A 21012-nucleotide genomic window follows, 5' to 3' on the forward strand; every position below is an offset into this window, starting at 1 on the left:
ACTGACTAAGAGGAGTTGATTCAGGCTACTGGTTGTTAAACCACTGACTAAGAGGAGTTGACTCAGGCTACTGGTTGTTAAACCACTGACTAAGAGGAGTTGACTCAGGCTACTGGTTGTTAAACCACTGACTAAGAGGAGTTGACTCAGGCTACTGGTTGTTAAACCACTGACTAAGAGGTGTTGACTCAGGCTACTGGTTGTAAAAAAATACAAAGATACAAATCACCACACGCCCAATAAAATATAGTCAACAATAACTGAATGGTTAAACACTAACGTTTCAGCCCACATTGCCTACTTCTTAGTCATCACCTCTCCAGCTGTTTTGGGGTGTGAGTCAACTCATACTCTTTACTGTCCACTGGTTGTGCAATACGTCCTTTAAAACAGCATGTACTGTTACTATGTGCCATCATGATGAGTGATGTTTTGTTGTTGCCTGATCTGAGATCTGTTTGTGCCCTCTTGATAACTCCTGGGGTGATGTGTTATGCCACATGACCAGAGAACATGGCTACAGCACAAACAGATCTAGGACCAGTCTTAAGAGGTTTTTCTTCTGTGTTTTTCAGATATTAACAATCCCAGTGAAGGCTGCGATAGCAGTGGGGAAGCTAAACAGCTATCCTGAACACATCATCCTACCTCCATCCTTTCCTGTGAGTAACTTTTGTTAAACCAGCATCCTACCTCTAGCCCTCTGTTAAATCATCATCCTACCTCTAGCCCTCTGTTAAACCAGCATCCTACTTCAAACCCTCTTAAACCAGCATCCTACCTCTAGCCCTCTGTTAAACCAGCATCCTACCTCTAGCCCTCTGTTAAACCAGCATCCTACTTCAAACCCTCTTAAACCAGCATCCTACCTCTAGCCCTCTGTTAAACCAGCATCCTACCTCTAGCCCTCTGTTAAACCAGCATCTTACTTAAGAACAGCCCTTAGCCGTGGTATATTGGCCATATACCACACCCCCTCGTGCCTTATTGAGTAACAACAGGCACAAGATCAGATTGCTGACATTCCAACAAAGCAACACAACATTCTTACAATGTAACTCTTCACTGTCTTGAAATGACACGTTAGGTGTTCAAACAGTGTTATGGTATGGTAGCTTGCCGTGTCGCCCTGCCCTGACGTGTCTGTGTGCCTGTTGGTGCCTGTGTTTGTCCTCTCCTCTCTGCCCCCCAGGGGAAGATAGTTCACCAGAGTTTCACCATCCAGAGTTCCTTCACCCAGAGAGCGAGACTCCGACACATCCGTTCCCTGACAGAAGACATTCGGTTCTATTACAAAAGACTACGTAGTAACAAGAATGGACTGGAACCTAGACGCAAGTCCAAGGTAGACACAGGTTCCCGCTGGAGGCTTTAGTTCAACAACATCGTTCTGAACGTCAACATTTATGCAGCACAGAGCTTAATGGCACCACTTTATTTCCCTGTTTTTGCAGGTTGCTAATATTTATTTTGATGCCGGTTTGCAGTGTGTCGACCACTGTTATGTGGGGTTGCCGTTTGTTCTGAAATGTGAGTAACTTGGACGTCTCATGATGTAATTTGTTAGTTTTTTTCACAGAAAATGTTAAATCCTCACACAACCTGCTACTTAAAAACATCTAACCTTGACTCTCAACTTCAGCTGTAAACTATAATAATGTGAATGACCGTCTAACCTTCAGATGTAAACTATAATAATGTGAATGACCGTCTAACCTTCAGATGTAAACTATAATAATGTGAATGACCGTCTAACCTTCAGATGTAAACTATAATAATGTGAATGACCGTCTAACCTTCAGATGTAAACCATAATAATGTGAATGACCGTCTAACCTTCAGATGTAAACCATAATAATGTGAATGACCGTCTAACCTTCAGATGTAAACCATAATAATGTGAATGACCGTCTAACCTTCAGATGTAAACCATAATAATGTGTCTTAACCTTCAGATGTAAACCATAATAATGTGAATATAGTCTAACCTTCAGATGTAAACCATAATAATGTGAATGACCGTCTAACCTTCAGATGTAAACCTAATGTGAATGAGGACTAACCTTCAGATGTAAACCATAATAATGTGAATGACCAGAAACCTTCAGATGTAAACATAATGCTGAATGACCGTCTAACCTTCAGATGTAAACCATAATAATGTGAATGACCGCCTAACCTTCAGATGTAAACTATAATAATGTGAATGACTTGTCTAACCTTCAGATGTAAACTATAATAATGTGAATGACCGTCTAACCTTCAGATGTAAGCTATAATAATGTGAATGACCGTCTAACCTTCAGATGTAAACTATAATAATGTGAATGACTTGTCTAACCTTCAGATGTAAACTATAATAATGTGAATGACCGTCAACCTTCAGATGTAAACTATAATAATGTGAATGACCGTCTAACCTTCAGATGTAAACTATAATAATGTGAATGACCGTCTAACCTTCAGATGTAAACCATAATAATGTGAATGACCGTCTAACCTTCAGATGTAAACTATAATAATGTGAATGACCGTCTAACCTTCAGATGTAAACCATAATAATGTGAATGACCGTCTAACCTTCAGATGTAAACTATAATAATGTGAATGACCGTCTAACCTTCAGATGTAAACCATAATAATGTGAATGACCATCAGCTACATGAATATTGGGCTATTGACCAACAGTCTACGTTAATATAGTGTCTTCCAGCTGATATACAGTATGTTAATATAGTGTTGTGTTTAAAGCTGAGGCTCGTCCCCACGGCCTGGTCTTACAGGAGGACATCTGGGATGCTGACATTGACCTCCACCAGAAACTTCTCCGACGCTGGACAGAGCTGAAAGATCGCTCGGGACATCAGTGAGTCTGACATCTCTCTGGCTGAGGCCTGAATAGCACCCTGTTCCCTATATAGTGCAGCACTTGTCACCTAGGCCCTATATAGTGCAGCACTTGTCACCAGGGCCCTATATAGTGCAGTACTTGTCACCTAGGCCCTATATAGTGCAGTACTTGTCACCAGGTCTATAGTGCAGTACTTGTCACCTAGGCCCTATAGTGCAGCACTTGTCAACAGGGCCCATATAGTGCAGCACTTGTCACCAGGCCCTATAGTGCAGTACTTGTCACCTAGGCCCTCCAGTCAGTACTTGTCACCTGGGCCCTATATAGTGCAGTACTTGTCACCTGGGCCCTATATAGTGCAGTACTTGTCACCGGGGCCCTATATAGTGCAGTACTTGTAACCTAGGCCCTATATAGTGCAGTACTTGTCACCTGGGCCCTATATAGTGCAGTACTTGTCACCTGGGCCCTATATAGTGCAGCACTTGTCACCTGGGCTCCACTCTATAGGGAACAGGGTGCCCATACTGTAGGTCTCTCCAGTCTATAGGGAACAGGGTGCCCATACTGTAGGTCTCTCCAGTCTATAGGGAACAGGGTGCCCATAGGTCTCTCCAGTCTATAGGGAACAGGGTCCCCATACTGTAGGTCTCTCCAGTCTATAGGGAACAGGGTGCCCATTCTGTACGTCTCTCCAGTCTATAGGGAACAGGGTGCCCATACTGTAGGTCTCACCAGTCTAGTCTATAGGGAACAGGATGCCCATACTGTAGGTCTCTTCAGTCTAGTCTATAGGGAACAGGATGCCCATACTGTAGGTCTCACCACTCTATAGGGAATAGGGTGCCCATACTGTAGGTCTCACCACTCTATAGGGAATAGGGTGCCCATACTGTAGGTCTCACCACTCTATAGGGAATAGGGTGCCCATACTGTAGGTCTCTCCAGTCTAGTCTATAGGGAACAGGATGCCCATACTGTAGGTCTCTTCAGTCTATAGGGAACAGGGTGCCCATACTGTAGGTCTCTCCAGTCTAGTCTATAGGGAACAGGGTCCCCATACTGTAGGTCTCTCCAGTCTATAGGGAACAGGGTGCCCATAGGTCTCTTCAGTCTATAGGGAACAGGGTCCCCATACTGTAGGTCTCAGTCCAGTCTATAGGGAACAGGGTGCCCATACTGTAGGTCTCTCCAGTCCAGTCTATAGGGAACAGGATGCCCATACTGTAGGTGTTTTCAGTCTATAGGGAACAGGGTGCCCATACTGTAGGTCTCTCCAGTCTATAGGGAACTGGATGCCCATACTCTAGGTCTCTCCAGTCTAGTCTATAGGGAACAGGATGCCCATACTGTAGGTCTCTTCAGTCTATAGGGAACTGGATGCCCATACTGTAGGTCTCTCCAGTCAGTCTATAGGGAACAGGATGCCCATACTGTAGGTCTCTTCAGTCTATAGGGAACAGGGTGCCCATACTGTAGGTCTCTTCAGTCTATAGGGAACAGGATGCCCTTACTGTAGGTCTCTTCAGTCTATAGGGAACAGGGTGCCCATACTGTAGGTCTCTCCAGTCTATAGGGAACAGGGTGCCCATATTGTAGGTCTCTCCAGTCTATAGGGAACAGGGTGCCCATAGGTCTCCTCAGTCTATAGGGAACAGGGTGCCCATAGGTCTCTCCAGTCTATAGGGAACAGGGTGCCCATACTGTAGGTCTCTCCAGTCTATAGGGAACAGGGTGCCCATACTGTAGGTCTCTCCAGTCTATAGGGTCTATATAGGATGTACATAACTCTTGTCATCTCTTGATCATATGTGACAGTGCTGTGTTGGTGCAGTTAGCAGACAGTATTCCTGAGTATCCTGATATTGTCTTTGTATAAAGAGTTGAGGTGGTGTTTGAAGTCAGCACAGATCTTCAGGAGACGGTCCAGGCAACAATAACAGCTCAACAGACCTGGCCGTCGCTGGTTAACGCCTCACAACAAATCACGTTTCCCCTCACCAATGCCAATAGCTCCTCTGTGAGTACAGTACACTATATAAACATACACTATATAAACATACACTATATAAACATACACTATATAAACATACACTATATAAACATACACTATATAAACATACACTATATAAACATACTTTCAGAAAGTAGTCAGTCTTTTTCCCAAAAACATTTACGTTACAGCCTTATTCTATAATGGATTAAATAAATAAAAAATCTCATCAATCTACGCACAATATCCCATAATGACATTTAAAAATATATATATTTAAAATAAAAAAAAGTCACCTTATTTATGTAAGTATTCAGTCCATTTGCTATGAGACTCTAAATTGAGCTCAGGTGCATCCTGTTTCCATTGATCATCCTTGAGATGTTTCTACAACTTGATTAGAGTCCACCTGTGGTAAATTCAATTGATTAGACATGATTTGGAAAGACACACACCTGACTATATAAGGTCCCACAGTTGTCAGAGCAAAAACCAAGCCATGAGGTCGAAGGAATTGTCCGTAGAGCTCCGAGACAGGGTTGTGTCGAGGCACAGATCTGGGGAAGGTTACCAAAACATTTCTGCAGCATTGAAGGTCCCCAAGAACGCAGTGGTCTCCATCATTCTTAAATGGAAGACGTTTGGAACCACCAAGACTCTTCCTAGAGCTGGCCGCTCGGCCAATCGGGGGAGAAGAGTCTTGGTCAGGGAGGTGTCCAAGAAACCAATGGTCACTCTATCAGAGTTCCTCTGTGGAGATGGGAGAACCTTCCAGAAGGACAACCATCTCTGCAGCACTCCACCAATCAGGTCTTTATGGTAGAGTGGCCAGACTGAAGCCACTCCTCAGTAAAAGGCACACGACAGCCCGCTTGGAGTTTGCCAAAAGGCACCTAAAGACACTCAGACCATGATAAACAAGATTCTCTGGTCTGATGAAACTAAGATTGAACTCGTTGGTCTGAATGCCAAGCATCACGTCTGGAGGAAACCTGGCACCATCCCTATGGTGAAGCATGGTGGTGGCAGAATCATGCTGTGGGGATGTTTTTCAGCTGCAGGGACTGGGACACTAGTCAGGATCGAGGGAAAGATGAATGGAGCAAAGTACAGAGAGATCCTTGATGAAACCCTGCACCAGAGCGCTCAGTAGCTCAGACTGGGGTGAAGGTTAACCTTCCAATCTTACAACGACCCTAAGCACATTGGCGAGACAACACAGGAGTGGCTTTGGGACAAGTCTCTGAATGTCCTTGAGTGGCCCAGCCAGAGCCCGGACTTGAACCCGATCTAACATCTCTGGAGACCTGAAAATAGCTGTGCAGCAACGCTCCCTATCCAACCTGACAGAGCTTGAGCTCTGCAGAGAAGAATGTGAGAAACTCCCCAAATACAGGTGTGCCAAGCTTGTAGCGTCATACCCAAGAAGACTCATGGCTGTAATCGCTGCCAAAAGTGCTTCAACAATATTTATGTAATATTTCAGTGTTATTTTTAATACATTTGTAAAAATGTATAAAAACCTGTTTTTGCTTTGTCATTATGGTGTATTGTGGGTAGAGTAATCCATTTTAGAATAAGGCTGTAACGTAACAAAATGTGAAAAAATTCAAGGGGTCTGAATACTTTCCGAATGCACTACACACACACACACACACACACATTTCACTGACTCTCTCGCTCTTATCCTTGTGTGTCTTACAGGAGACGGAGGTTGTTCTAGAGAACCCAGCAGATGTCCCAGTGTATGTCCAGATCCTTCCTCTGGCTCTCTACCCGAACCCCTACGTGTTTGCTGGGAAACTCGGCGACCGGTATGTAGTGGCACCTAGCTGCCCGGTGGTGCACACCGTGTGGCTCTGATACAGTACATTAATTAGATATCAGCTATCTGAGCAACCACCTCTCACAACCTAAGGCCTTTCTGTCGCTGTGTACTCGACACATTTTAGGTTGGAAATAAAGGAGGACCCTCACTGACTCTTATCTCTTTCCAGCTTCCCACTGGGAAAGTTGTCCAACATCGACACAAAATCACTGGAATTTCAGGTCACCAGAAACCTAGTAAGTAGTGCAGAATAGTACTTGAGTTCTCTGTGACCCTGTTGTACAATACTACCAGTGTTACCTAGCTGAAACAACATTCATAGCCAATTACAAGTCATTTGTTGAAGAATTGTTAGAATTTTTGGTTGCAGTTTGTTTGGCGTCTTACTGCTATGCCTTAGTTTGTGTGTCTCTGTGTCTCTGTGTGTCTCTGTCCTCTCTGTGTGTGTCTCTGTGTGTCTCTGTCCTCTCTGTGTGTGTCTGTGTGTGTCTGTCCTCTCTGTCCTCTCTGTGTCTCTCTGTCCTCTCTGTGTCTCTCTGTCTCTCTCTGTCCTATCTGTGCCTCTCTGTACTCTCTGTGTGTCTCTGTCCTCTCTGTGTGTCTCTGTCCTCTCTGACTGGTCTGTGTGTCTCTGTCCTCTCTGACTGGTCTGTGTGTCTCTGTCCTCTCTGACTGCTCTGTGTGTCTCTGTCCTCTCCCAGTCGTCTGTAATGAAGGGAAGCTCAGGGTTTGTGGAGGGCTCGACCAGACCGTTTGTCTACAACGTGCTCCTGCAGCCTGGAGAGGTCAAGTCCTTCAGCCTGAGGTTCACTCCTTCCAGCAACCACTCTGTCTCCTCCCTGCTCATAGTCAGGTGGGTCAGTGGTGTTGAGTATTACCCCCTACACTGTGTCATATTCAGAGTATTACCCCCTATCCCTACACTGTGACATATTCAGAGTATTACCCCCCACCCCTACACTGTGTCATATTCAGAGTATTACCCCCCACCCCTACACTGTGTCATATTCAGAGTATTACCCCCATCCCTACACTGTGTCATATTCAGAGTATTACCCCCCACCCCTACACTGTGTCATATTCAGAGTATTACCCCCATCCCTACACTGTGTCATATTCAGAGTATTACCCCCCACCCCTACACTGTGTCATATTGAGTATTACCCCCCATCCCTACACTGTGTCATATTCAGAGTATTACCCCCACCCCTACACTGTGTCATATTCAGAGTATTACCCCCCCACCCCTACACTGTGTCATATTCAGAGTATTACCCCCCACCCCTACACTGTGTCATATTGAGTATTACCCCCCATCCCTACACTGTGTCATATTCAGAGTATTACCCTCCCCATCCCTACACTGTGTCATATTCAGAGTATTACCCCCAGCCCTACACTGTGTCATATTCAGAGTATTACCCCCAGCCCTACACTGTGTCATATTCAGAGTATTACCCCCCATCCCTACACTGTGTCATATTCAGAGTATTACCCCCCCCATCCCTACACTGTGTCATATTCAGAGTATTACCCCCCCATCCCTACACTGTGTCATATTCAGAGTATTACCCCCCATCCCTACACTGTGTCATATTCAGAGTATTACCCCCCATCCCTACACTGTGTCATATTCAGAGTATTACCCCCCCCATCCCTACACTGTGCCATATTCAGAGTATTACCCCCCCATCCCTACACTGTGTCATATTCAGAGTATTACCCCCCCCATCCCTACACTGTGTCATATTCAGAGTATTACCCCCCCCATCCCTACACTGTGTCATATTCAGAGTATTACCCCCCATCCCTACACTGTGCCATATTCAGAGTATTACCCCCCCCATCCCTACACTGTGTCATATTCAGAGTGACCCCCCTGAGTGTGTTGTATGTCTTTTTGATGTGAAGACTAGTTTGGCTGTCTTAGAGCCATGGCACAGTAGCTAGCTGTACTCTGAGTGTGTTGTACTCTGAGTGTGTTGTACTCTGAGTGTGTTGTTCCTAGTTGTATTTTAGGAATAAGCTGACCCACTGTGTTGTCTTGTATTGCAGGAACAACCTGACTGTGATAGATGTGATCGTGGTTCGTGGCCAGGGAACCACGGGGAGCCTGCAGGTAGCTGGGAAAGTCCCTGGACCAGACAGCTCCCTTCGCTTCCAAATGACGGAGGCGTTGCTGAAGGACTGCACAGAGAGTGAGTTACAGGGCCCAGTGGGTCGTTCCATGTCTTTCAGGGGCCATGACACCCACCGTTCAGATTGGGTGGAAATACTTTCTGTACTTAAAATCAGATTAACATTCCTGCTGCATTGTTTTGTTGAATTATAATTTGATCTCTGAGAAATTAAGCTAATTGATTGCACCCAAATTGCATGTTTTTATTTATTTATAGAATTCATATAATATTCAATAAATATAGTTTTTTACTTCTTATTTGTAGTTAACTTTTTTAACTCCAAAGAAATCAAAGTCCCCACACCAACAACGACTATATAGTATTAGTTCTCTGTGTCTGAGAAGGTTCCTGCTATTAGTTGATATCTTTATTCAAGTATCGTGGTGGCAGCATCATGTTATGGGTATTCTTATCACCGGCAGGGACTGGTGAGTTTATCAGGATCAAAAGAAATATGAAAGGAGCAAAGCCCAAGTAACAGAAATAGAGGAAACCCGGCCTCGGTCTTCTGAATACCTAATCCTGGGATAGTTTTATTTTTCATTGGGACAATTACACACATTGTAATGTCAAATACTCACCAGAATAGGCTTTCCAATAGCTGTTAAAGTGATCCCGAGGGGTACACTTTAAATCTGCTTGAAAAATCTATGAAGTTTTGGATATTACAGTCCATCAATGATTCCCAACCGCATTTACTGAACTTTAGCAATTTTGACAAAAACAATGGACATGTTTTTACCTTAAGAGTTGTGCAGAGTTGGTAGAGTCTTTTTCAAATTAACTCTGGGGGTGTGAAGACCCCCACGTATTAACTCTGGGGGTGTGAAGACCCCCACGTATTAACTCTGGGGGTGTGAAGACCCCCACGTATTAACTCTGGGGGTGTGAAGACCCCCACGTATTAACTCTGGGGGTGTGAAGACCCCCACGTATTAACTCTGGGGGTGTGAAGACCCCCACGTATTAACTCTGAAGACCCCCACGTATTAACTCTGGGGGTGTGAAGACCCCCACGTATTAACTCTGGGGGTGTGAAGACCCCCACGTATTAACTCTGGGGGTGTGAAGACCCCCACGTATTAACTCTGGGGGTGTGAAGACCCCCACGTATTAACTCTGGGGGTGTGAAGACCCCCACGTATTAACTCTGGGGGTGTGAAGACCCCCACGTATTAACTCTGGGGGTGTGAAGACCCCCACGTATTAACTCTGGGGGTGTGAAGACCCCCACGTATTAACTCTGGGGTGTGAAGACCCCACGTATTAACTCTGGGGGTGTGAAGACCCCCACGTATTAACTCTGGGGGTGTGAAGACCCCCACGTATTAACTCTGGGGTGTGAAGACCCCCACGTATTAACTCTGGGGTGTGAAGACCCCCACGTTATTAACTCTGGGGGTGTGAAGACCCCCACGTATTAACTCTGGGGGTGTGAAGACCCCCACGTATTAACTCTGGGGGTGTGAAGACCCCCACGTATTAACTCTGGGGGTGTGAAGACCCCCACGTATTAACTCTGGGGGTGTGAAGACCCCCACGTATTAACTCTGGGGGTGTGAAGACATACACAATCAAGAGCTCTTTGTTTTGGATTTGTTATTAATTTAGAATATGTTTTATACCTTTTCTTACAATTTGTGAAGCCGTACAGGGCCCCGTGCGAAGCCGTACAGGGCCCCGTGCGAAGCCGTACAGGGCCCCGTGCGAAGCCGTTCAGGGCCCCGTGCGAAGCCGTTCAGGGCCCCGTGCGAAGCCGTTCAGGGCCCCGTGCGAAGCCGTTCAGGGCCCCGTGCGAAGCCGTACAGGGCCCCGTGCGAAGCCGTACAGGGCCCCGTGCGAAGCCGTTCAGGGCCCCGTGCGGCCGTACAGGGCCCCCCGTACAGGCCCCCGTGCGAAGCCGTACAGGGCCCCGTGCGAAGCCGTTCAGGGCCCCGTGCGAAGCCGTTCAGGGCCCCGTGCGAAGCCGCACAGGGCCCCGTGCGAAGCCGCACAGGGCCCCGTGCGAAGCCGCACAGGGCCCCGTGCGAAGCCGCACAGGGCCCCGTGTAGACTCTCACTAGACTCTGTATATTACCTTTAACTTCTCAAAGACAGCACCACCAGTGACTTACCCTTTACCCAGTTAACGGCCTCGTCACTATGTCCCAGTCTAAAACTAGGGAAATGTGATTCCCTGTTGAAGTTGGTGCAGACTGATATCCCTTCATGATCACAGTATCCCTTCATGATAATGCTGCCACTGCTAATCATGCTTTCAATCATGTTCAAAGCCCTGCCTCACCAATGCACTATAAAATCTCCATTTTAAACCAATATTACTCTTTAACACATCTTTCCCCTCGTCACTGTTCCTTTGCAGAGATCAAGTCCAAAGAGCCCAAGTCCACTCTGAGAAGAACCTTCAGGGTGGAGAACGCTGGTCTACTCCCCTTGTATATCCGCTCTGCAGAGATCAACGGCCAGCCCTGCCAAGGATACGGATTCAAAGTTCTCAACTGTCAGCAATTTACACTTAAACCAAACGCTTCTGAAGACCTAGTGATACTGTAAGTTCAGCCAATTGTTTGTAAAATCATAGCAGCTGTTTAGTAGTTTTGTTTACTCACATATCATAGAGTCCTCTTTCACAATTCACTTACTGATAAGACACATTACAGTTTCCATCAGAGGCCAAGTGGCGACAGGATGGGCTTATCCGTCATTCTATGGTGCAGAAATGGATTCCTGTAAATAAATGGCTTTAATAGCTTCTAACGCAAATTAATCACATTAATATGATGGTGTCTTGTAATGTGAAATATAGCTGAGGAGAGGAGCTGTAGTCTACTGAACCGAGAGGAGCTGTAGTCTACTGAACCGAGAGGAGCTGTAGTCTACTGAACCGAGAGGAGCTGTAGTCTACTGAACCGAGAGGAGCTGTAGTCTACTGAACCGAGAGGAGCTGTAGTCTACTGAACCGAGAGGCGCTGTAGTCTACTGAACCGAGAGGCGCTGTAGTCTGCGGGACCGGGACCGAGAGGCGCTCTGGTCTGCGGGACCGAGAGGCGCTCTGGTCTGCGGGACCGAGAGGCGCTCTGGTCTGCGGGACCGAGAGGCGCTCTGGTCTGCGGGACCGAGAGGCGCTCTGGTCTGCGGGACCGAGAGGCGCTCTGGTCTGCGGGACCGAGAGGCGCTCTGGTCTGCGGGACCGAGAGGCGCTCTGGTCTGCGGGACCGAGAGGCGCTCTGGTCTGCGGGACCGAGAGGCGCTCTGGTCTGCGGGACCGAGAGGCGCTCTGGTCTGCGGGACCGAGAGGCGCTCTGGTCTGCGGGACCGAGAGGCGCTCTGGTCTGCGGGACCGAGAGGCGCTCTGGTCTGCGGGACTGAAATGGGTCAAAAGATGATTAGAGGCCTTGTAACCAGGTACTTCCTTATTTTAGGCACGTTAATTATTGTGAGAGTCTTGTTGTGGTTCACAGATGTCAGCAAGCCATTCTCTATCTTATTGTGCTGCAGTATCACACCAAATGTCATTTAACCTGCACAAGAAAAGGGTTAGGTTAGGGTTAACCTGCACAGGAAAAAGGGTTAGGGTTAACCTGCACAGGAAAAAGGGTTAGGGTTAACCTGCACAGGAAAAAGGGTTAGGGTTAACCTGCACAGGAACGAGAAGACAAGAGAAGCCTGTGTACTGTGTGTTTAGAGACTGTGACAGGTTTTAACACACGTAACCTGTATGTATGTCTGTAGCAGGTAGCCCCTATTCATTGGCTGATTGCATCTCCTTTCCTGCCTGTGTCTATCCCAGGTTTACACCGGACTTCACGTCATCCAGAGTGATCCGGGAGCTGAAGCTAGTGACGGAGGGAGGGTCAGAGTTTGTGTTTGTCCTGAACGCCTCTCTACCTTTTCACATGCTGGCCTCCTGCACAGAGACCCTCCCCAGACCCTCCTGGGAGCTGGAGCTATACGTCATCGTCTCCCTCGTCATGAGGTATACTATGTAACGACTCGCTAGGCGTGTGTAGCAGGATGGCAATGATGAGAAACAGTAACATGAGGTTCAACACACAGAGGCTTAAACCAGGCTAGGCTGGAACATGAGGTTCAACACACAGAGGCTTAAACCAGGCTAGGCTGGAACATGAGGTTCAACACACAGAGGCTTAAACCAGGCTAGGCTGGAACATGAGGTTCAACACACAGAGGCTTAAACCAGGCTAGGCTGGAACATGAGGTTCAACACACAGAAGATGAACTTAACCTAGAAGATTAAATAGCTGGGCTGCTATCCAGCTTACAAGGCGATTTTGTCCTTTCCTGCTTTTCTGCAGTCGTAAGACAATGTTTGTGAGATTCCACCAAATGTCCGGTGAGCTCAGCCTCCGGCGTCCGGCCAGTAGCTTCACCTGTGCTGACTAAAACAGAACCTTATGGTTATAAATGAGGCCCCAGGTGTGTTGCAACCTAACGAGGGGGAGCCTGAAACCATGTCAAAAGAATGTTGACATCTAGTGGAAGCCATAGGAACTGCAATCTGGGTTATAGCTGCGGGCATGGCACTGCAGCCTTGAAATGCTGGTTGTGGAGCGTAGCTGACGCTAATTATTTACAGACCCTTTGCTATGTGACACTAAATTGAGCTCAGGTGCATCCTGTTTCCATTGATCTTCCTTGGGATGTTTCTACAACTTGATTGGAGTCCACCTGTGGTAAATTCAATTGATTGGACATGATTTGGAAAGGCATGAGGTCGAGTTATCCGTAGAGCTCCGATACAGGATTGTGTCGAGGGACAATATAGGTCCCCAAGAACACAGTGGCCTTCATTATTCTTAAATGGAAGAAGTTTGGAACCACCAAGACTCTCCCTAGAGGTGACTGCCCAGCCAAATTGAGCAATTGGGGGAGAAGGGCCTTGGTCAGGGAGGTGACCAAGAACCCGATGGTCACTCTGACAGAGCTCCAGAGTTCCTCTGTGGAGATGGGAGAACTTTCCAGAAGGACACCCATCTCTGCAGCCCTCCACCAATCAGGCCTTAATGGTAGAGTGGCCAGACGGAAGCCACTCCTCATAAATCCTCTTTGGGCAAGGCGTGCTGCTAGCGACCCACCCCGACAACATCCGGTGAAATTGCAGAGCGCCAAATTTAAACGACATAAATAGTAATAATAAACATTCATGAAAATACAAGTGTTATATATCAGTTAAAATATAAAATTCCTGTTAACCTCTCTGGGATATTCGGGACGGTAGCGTCCCACCTCAACAACAGCCAGTGAAAGTGCATGGCGCCAAATTCAAAACAACAGAAATCTCATAATTAAAATTCCTCAAGCATACTAGTATTTTACACAATTTTTAAGATGAACTTCTTGTAAATCCAGCCACAGTGTCCGATTTCAAATAGGCTTTATGGTGAAAGCACAACAAACTATTGTTAGGTCAGAGCCAAGTCATAGAAAAACACAGCCATTTTTCCAGCCAAAGAGAGGAGTCACAAAAAGCAGAAATAGAGATAAAATTAATCACTAACCTTTGATGATCTTCATCAGATGACACTCATATGACTTCATGTTACACAATACATGTATGTTTTGTTTGATAAAGTTCATATTTATATCAAAAATCTCAGTATACATTGGCGCGTTATGCTCAGTAGTTCCAAAAACATCTGGTGATTGTGCAGAGAGCCACATCAATATACATAAATACTCATCATAAATGTTGATGAAAATACAAGTGTTATGCATGGAATTTTAGATACACTTCTCCTTAATGCAACCGCTGTGTCAGATTTCAAAAATACTTTACGGAAAAAGCACACCATGCAATAATCTGAGTACAGCGCTCAGACAATAAAACAGCCAAACAGATATCCGCCATGTTTTGGAGTCAACAGAAGTCAGAAATAGCATTACACATATTCACTTACCTTTGATGATCTTCATCAGAATGCACTCCCAGGAATCCCAGTTCCACAATAAATGTTTGATTTGTTCGATAAAGTCCCTCATTTATGTCCAAATGCCTCATTGTTTGCGCGTTTAGTACACAATCCAAAATAACGACGGACCGGCAAGTCCATGCGAAAGTTCAGACGAAAAGTTATATTACAGTTCGTAGAAACATGTCAAACTAAGTATAGAATCAATCTTTAGGATGTTTTTATCATAAATCTTCAATAATGTTCCAACCGGAGAATTCCTTTGTGTGTAGAAAAGCAATGGAACGAGGGGTATCTTTCACATGAACGCGCGTCACGAGCTCATGGGACTCTGCCAGACACCTGGCTCAAACAGCCTTTATGAGCCCCCACTTCACAGTAGACGCATCAAGCAAGGTTCTAAAGACTGTTGACGTCTAGTGGAAGCCTTAGGAAGTGCAATATGACCAATATCCCACTATCTTCGATAGGGCATGAGTTGAAAAACTACAAACTTTAGATTTCCCACTTCCTGGTTGGATTTTTTCTCAGGTTTTTATGTTTATGTTTTCTGTTATACTCACAGACATCATTCAAACAGTTTTAGAAACTTCAGACTGTTTTCTATCCAAATCTATGCATATATTAGCAAATGGGCCTGAGTAGCAGGCAGTTTACTCTGGGCACCTTATTCATCCAAGCTACTCAATACTGCCCCCCAGTCCCAAAGAAGTTAATCCAGCCGCTTTGTCAGATTTCAAAAAGGCTTTATGGCGAAAGCATAACATGCTATTATCTGAGGACAGTGCCCCGCACACAAAAGCATAGAAACATTTTCCAACCAAGCAGAGGAGTCACGAAAGTCAGAAATAGCAATAAAATAAATCACTTACCTTTGAAGATCTTCATCTGGTTGCAATCACAAGGGTCCCAGCTACATAACAAATGGTCCTTTTGTTTGATAAAGTCCCTCTTTATATCCCAAAAACTCTGTTTTGTTGGTGCGTTTTGTTCAGTAATCCACTGGCTCCAAGGCGGTCAAAACATGCAGATGAATACATCCTAATAGTACCGGCAAAGTTCGTTGAAACATGTCAAATGATGTTTATAATTAATACTCAGGCTGTCAATTATCTAAATAATCGATCATTTTTCAACCGGACAATAATATAGCATATTCAATAGAAAGGAAAAAGAACGAAGGGCGCGCACACAGTCACGCGCTCAAACCAGTACTGCATGATTCTATAGTCCACTGACAGAAAGGTTATTTTCAGAAAACAAGCCTGAAACCATGTCTAAAGACTGTTGACATTTAGTGGAAGCCATAGGAACTGCAATCTGGGCCCTAACCAATTACATAGTCAATAGGCTTTCAATGGAAAACCACTCGCATCAAAAAAAAATCCCACCTCCTGGATGGATTTAGTGTTTAGAGTGTTTTCTATCCAAATCTACCAATCATATGCATAACCTAGCTTCTGGGTCTGAGTAGCAGGCAGTTTACTTTGGGCTTTTCATCTGGACGTCAAAATACTGCCCCCTAGCCCAAAGAAGTTTTAAAAGGCACATGACAACCCACTTGGAGTTTTCCAAAAGGCACCTAAAGGACTCTCTCAGATTATGAGAAACGAGATTTTCTGGTCTGATGAAACCAAGATTGAACTCTGCCCTGAATGCCAAGCGTCACGTCTGGAGGAAACTTGGCATCATCCCTAAGGTGAAGCATGGTGGTGGCAGCATCACGCTGTGGGGATGTTTTTCAGAGGCAGGGACTAGGAGACTAGTCAGGTTTGAGGGAAAGATGAACGGAGCAAAGTACAGAGATCCTTGATGAAAACCTACTCCAGAGCTCTCAGGACCTCAGACTGGAGCGAAAGTTTACCTTCCAACAGGACAACAACCCTAAGCACACAGCCAAAATAACGCAAGAGTGGCTTCGGGACAAGTCTCTGAATGTCCTTGAGTGGCCCAAAAAGTGCAAGATAGTGGCTCATCCTCCTTGGCCTAGCTTGAATCTGATCAAACATCTCTGGAGAGACCTGAAAATAGCTGTGCAGCGACGCTCCCCATCCAACCTGACAGAGCTTGAGAGAATCTGCAGAGAAGATTGGGAGAAACTCCCCAAATACAGGTGTGCCAAGCTTGTAGCGTCATACCCAAGAAGACTCAAGGCTGTAATCACTGCCCAAGGTGCTTCAACAAAGTACTGTTAGATTCTAAATAAATAAGTACAACTAACGGACAAACAAAGTTTATTCACCTAAACAGCTGAAAAGACATGTTTCCACCAGGACCCCCCTTTAGGTGGAGTCTCCTCCTTTTCTCCAATCACTACATATTTGTTGCTACGCAGGAAGTTAAGTGATGTGGTAATAAACTCTTCTCTCTGTTCTGTAGCTCCCTGTTAACATGGCTCTTCTCTCTGTTCTGTAGCACCGTGTTAACCTGGCTCTTCTCTCTGTTCTGTAGCACCGTGTTAACCTGGCTCTTCTCTCTGTTCTGTAGCTCCCTGTTAACATGGCTCTTCTCTCTGTTCTGTAGCTCCCTGTTAACATGGCTCTTCTCTCTGTTCTGTAGCTCCCTGTTAACATGGCTCTTCTCTCTGTTCTGTAGCACCGTGTTAACCTGGCTCTTCTCTCTGTTCTGTAGCACCGTGTTAACCTGGCTCTTCTCTCTGTTCTGTAGCTCCCTGTTAACATGGCTCTTCTCTCTGTTCTGTAGCACCGTGTTAACCTGGCTCTTCTCTCTGTCTGTAGCTCCCTGTTAACATGGCTCTTCTCCTGTTCTGTAGCTCCCTAACCTGGCTCTTCTCTCTGTTCTGTAGCACCGTGTTAACATGGCTCTTCTCTCTGTTCTGTAGCTCCCTGTTAACATGGCTCTTCTCTCTGTTCTGTAGCACCGTGTTAACATGGCTCTTCTCTCTGTTCTGTAGCTCCCTGTTAACATGGCTCTTCTCTCTGTTCTGTAGCTCCCTGTTAACCTGGCTCTTCTCTCTGTTCTGTAGCTCCCTGTTAACATGGCTCTTCTCTCTGTTCTGTAGCTCCCTGTTAACATGGCTCTTCTCTCTGTTCTGTAGCTCCCTGTTAACCTGGCTCTTCTCTCTGTTCTGTAGCTCCCTGTTAACCTGGCTCTTCTCCTCCAAAGCTCCATGTTCCTGCTGGTGATTGCTATAGCCTACCTGGAAGCCCAGGGGATCTGGGAGCCCTTTAAGAGACATCTGTCTCTGGACTCTCCCATGGAGACGGGAAGACCCTTCGATCTCAGGGAAATAGTACGCATTTCAAGTGATGCTAAGTAAGTCCGACTTCCTCTTTGTTATAGATAGATGTGTTTGTCATTAAAGTGTTTTGCATCACAGATAGCCCACCTGTATGGAGGTATATAATGGTCCTCTTGTGGAGAGACCTGTTACATCTTCTAAACGTGGAACCTCCCCACTATTCTTTGTCCTATTAGCTTGAATGATTTCAGCGACGCCCACCAGAACCCGACCAGGGGGATGTATGGTTCTGGTAGCGAGGTGTCCCGGGTCGGGAGCCGAAACAGCAGAGCCTCCGTGGACTTTGATGGACAGAGAGCCAGGATGGACTTTGATCGATCAACTATGCAAGCCTCCTCCACCTCCGCTTCCTCCCAGCTAGCCAATGGCGCCCCGGTTTCCTGTCAGCTGACCAATAGGAAGGCGCGGAGCTCCAAGAGGCAGCAGGGTGGAGGACTCCTGGACCTCCAGAATGGGGGCCCTGGGTCAGGGTCGTCTCTGCCCCACAGAAGGCACTGTTCTGGGGGAGAGGACCCAGACTACGCCAGCCTCCTGGGGGCCATGGATAACGACCTGGACAGACCTGAATCACCACCTCTACAGGAACACAACGTTTCTCTGTCTACACTGAACAACGGTACCATTACTCTACACTGAACAACGCTACCATTACTCTACACAGAACAACGCTACCATTACTCTACACTGAACAATGGTACCATTACTCTACACTGAACAACGGTAGCATTACTCTACACAGAACAACGCTACCATTACTCTACACAGAACAACGCTACCATTACTCTACACTGAACAATGGTACCATTACTCTACACTGAACAACGGTAGCATTACTCTACACATAACAACGCTACCATTACTCTACACATAACAACGCTACCATTACTCTACACTGAACAACGGTACCATTACTCTACACAGAACAACGCTACCATTACTCTACACAGAACAACGATACCATTACTCTACACTGAACAACGGTACCATTACTCTACACAGAACAACGGTACCATTTTATTTCACACTAACTATATACCCATGATGGATGGGGCTGACCAGAGTAATAGACACAGTGTCTTGGTTCAATACCCATGATGGATGGGGCTGACCAGAGTAATAGACACAGTGTCTTGGTTCTATACCCATGATGGATGGGGCTGACCAGAGTAATAGACACAGTGTCTTGGTTCTATACCCATGATGGATGGGGCTGACCAGAGTAATAGACACAGTGTCTTGGTTCTATACCCATGATGGATGGGGCTGACCAGAGTAATAGACACAGTGTCTTGGTTCTATACCCATGATGGATGGGGCTGACCAGAGTAATAGACACAGTGTCTTGGTTCTATACCTGGTGCCTTAAAGTATTCACACCCTTTGACTTTTTCCACATTTTGTTGTTACAGTCTGAATTTTTAAATGTAGATTATTTTTGTTGTTGTTGCTGGCCTGCACACAATACCAAAGTGGAATACAGTGGGGAAAAAAAGGTATTTAGTCAATTGTGCATGTTCTCCCACTTAAAAAGATGAGAGAGGCCTGTAAATTTCATCATAGGTACACTTCAACTATGACAGACAAAATGAGGGGAAAAAATCCAGAAAGTCACATTGTAGGATTTTTTATGAATTTATTTGCAAATTTTGGTGGAAAAAAAGTATTTGGTCAATAACAAAAGTTTATCTCAATACTTTGTTATATACCCTTTGTTGGCAATGACAGAGGTCAAACGTTTTCTGTAAGTCTTCACAAGGTTTTCACACACTGTTGCTGGTATTTTGGCCCATTCCTTCATGCAGATCTCCTCTAGAGCAGTGATGTTTTGGGGCTGTTGCTGGGCAATCTGTTTGCAACAAGGCATTAAAGTAATACTGCAAAAATGTGTTAAACCAATTAACTGTTTGTTCTGAATACAGAGTGTTATGTTTGGGACAAATACAACACTTACTGAGTGCCACTCTCTCCATATTTTTAAGCACAGTAGTGGTGGCTGCATCATGTTATGGAAATGCTTGCAATAGTTAACGACTGGGGAGTTTTTCAGGATAAAAAAAGGAAAGGAATGGGGCTAAGCAAAGGCAAAATCCTAGAGGAAAACCTGGTTCAGTCTGCTTTCCACCAGACACTGGGAGATGAATTCACCTTTCAACACGACAATAACCTAGAACACAAGGCCAAATCTACACTGGAGTTTGCTTACCAATAAGACAGTTGATGTTTCTGAGTGTCCGAGTTTTGACTTAAACCTACTTGAAAATCAACAACCAATTTGACAGAGCTTGATGAATTTTGAAAAGAATAATGGGCAAATGTTGCACAATCCAGGTGTGTAAAGCTCTTAGAGACTCACCCAGAAAGTAATTACTGCCCAAGTATTGACTTGGGTGTGACTACTGTATACTGAACAGAAATATAAACTCAACATGCAACAATTTCAAATATTTTACTCACTCAATTTAAATAATTTCATTAGGCCCTCATCGATGGATTTCACATGACTGGGCAGGGTTGCAGCCATGGGTGGGCCTGGAAGAGCCACTGAGGAGCCAGGCCCAGCCAATCAGAATTTGTTTTCCCCCACAAAGGGCTTTATTAGAGACAAATACTCCTCGGCACCTCTTCCCCCCTCAGACGATCCCGCAGGTGAAGAAGCCAGATGTGGAGGTCCTGGGCTGGCGTGGTTACACATGGTCTGCGGTTGTGAGGCCATGTGGACGTACTACTAAATTCTCAAAAATGGAGGTGGCTTATGGTAGAGAAATGAACATTAAATTCTCTGGAAACAGCTCTGGTGGAACTTCCTGCAGTCAACATGCCAATTGCACGCTCTGTCAAAACTTGAGACATCAGTGGCCTTGTGTTGTGGGACTAAACTGCACATTTTAAAGTGGCCTTTTATTGTCCCCAGCACAAGGTGCACCTGTGCAATGATCATGCTGTTTAATCAGCTTCTTTATAGGCCACA

General features: G+C 45.6%; 1 protein-coding gene across 4 annotated transcripts in view; it reads left to right on the forward strand.

Moving 5' to 3' along the window:
* The window catches only part of tmem131 (transmembrane protein 131), an 84255-nt gene that overhangs the window by 49549 nt on the left and 13694 nt on the right, over positions 1–21012 (forward strand). For all 4 annotated transcript variants that reach the window (XR_006083549.1, XM_042322823.1, XM_042322822.1 and 1 more), the window contains 13 exons: positions 576–662; positions 1193–1345; positions 1455–1530; positions 2752–2866; positions 4733–4871; positions 6549–6658; positions 6842–6908; positions 7374–7525; positions 8728–8870; positions 11215–11401; positions 12643–12828; positions 17909–18058; positions 18221–18660. Coding sequence is in view for 3 of the 4 variants with exons in the window: in XM_042322823.1 (XP_042178757.1) it covers positions 576–662; positions 1193–1345; positions 1455–1530; positions 2752–2866; positions 4733–4871; positions 6549–6658; positions 6842–6908; positions 7374–7525; positions 8728–8870; positions 11215–11401; positions 12643–12828; positions 17909–18058; positions 18221–18660 (2005 nt within the window). In the remaining variant the exon portion in view is untranslated. The remainder of the gene's footprint in view (positions 1–575; positions 663–1192; positions 1346–1454; positions 1531–2751; positions 2867–4732; positions 4872–6548; positions 6659–6841; positions 6909–7373; positions 7526–8727; positions 8871–11214; positions 11402–12642; positions 12829–17908; positions 18059–18220; positions 18661–21012) is intronic.

Source organism: Oncorhynchus tshawytscha, linkage group LG06 (genome assembly GCF_018296145.1).
Source record: "Oncorhynchus tshawytscha isolate Ot180627B linkage group LG06, Otsh_v2.0, whole genome shotgun sequence".
NCBI classification, from domain to species: domain Eukaryota; kingdom Metazoa; phylum Chordata; class Actinopteri; order Salmoniformes; family Salmonidae; genus Oncorhynchus; species Oncorhynchus tshawytscha.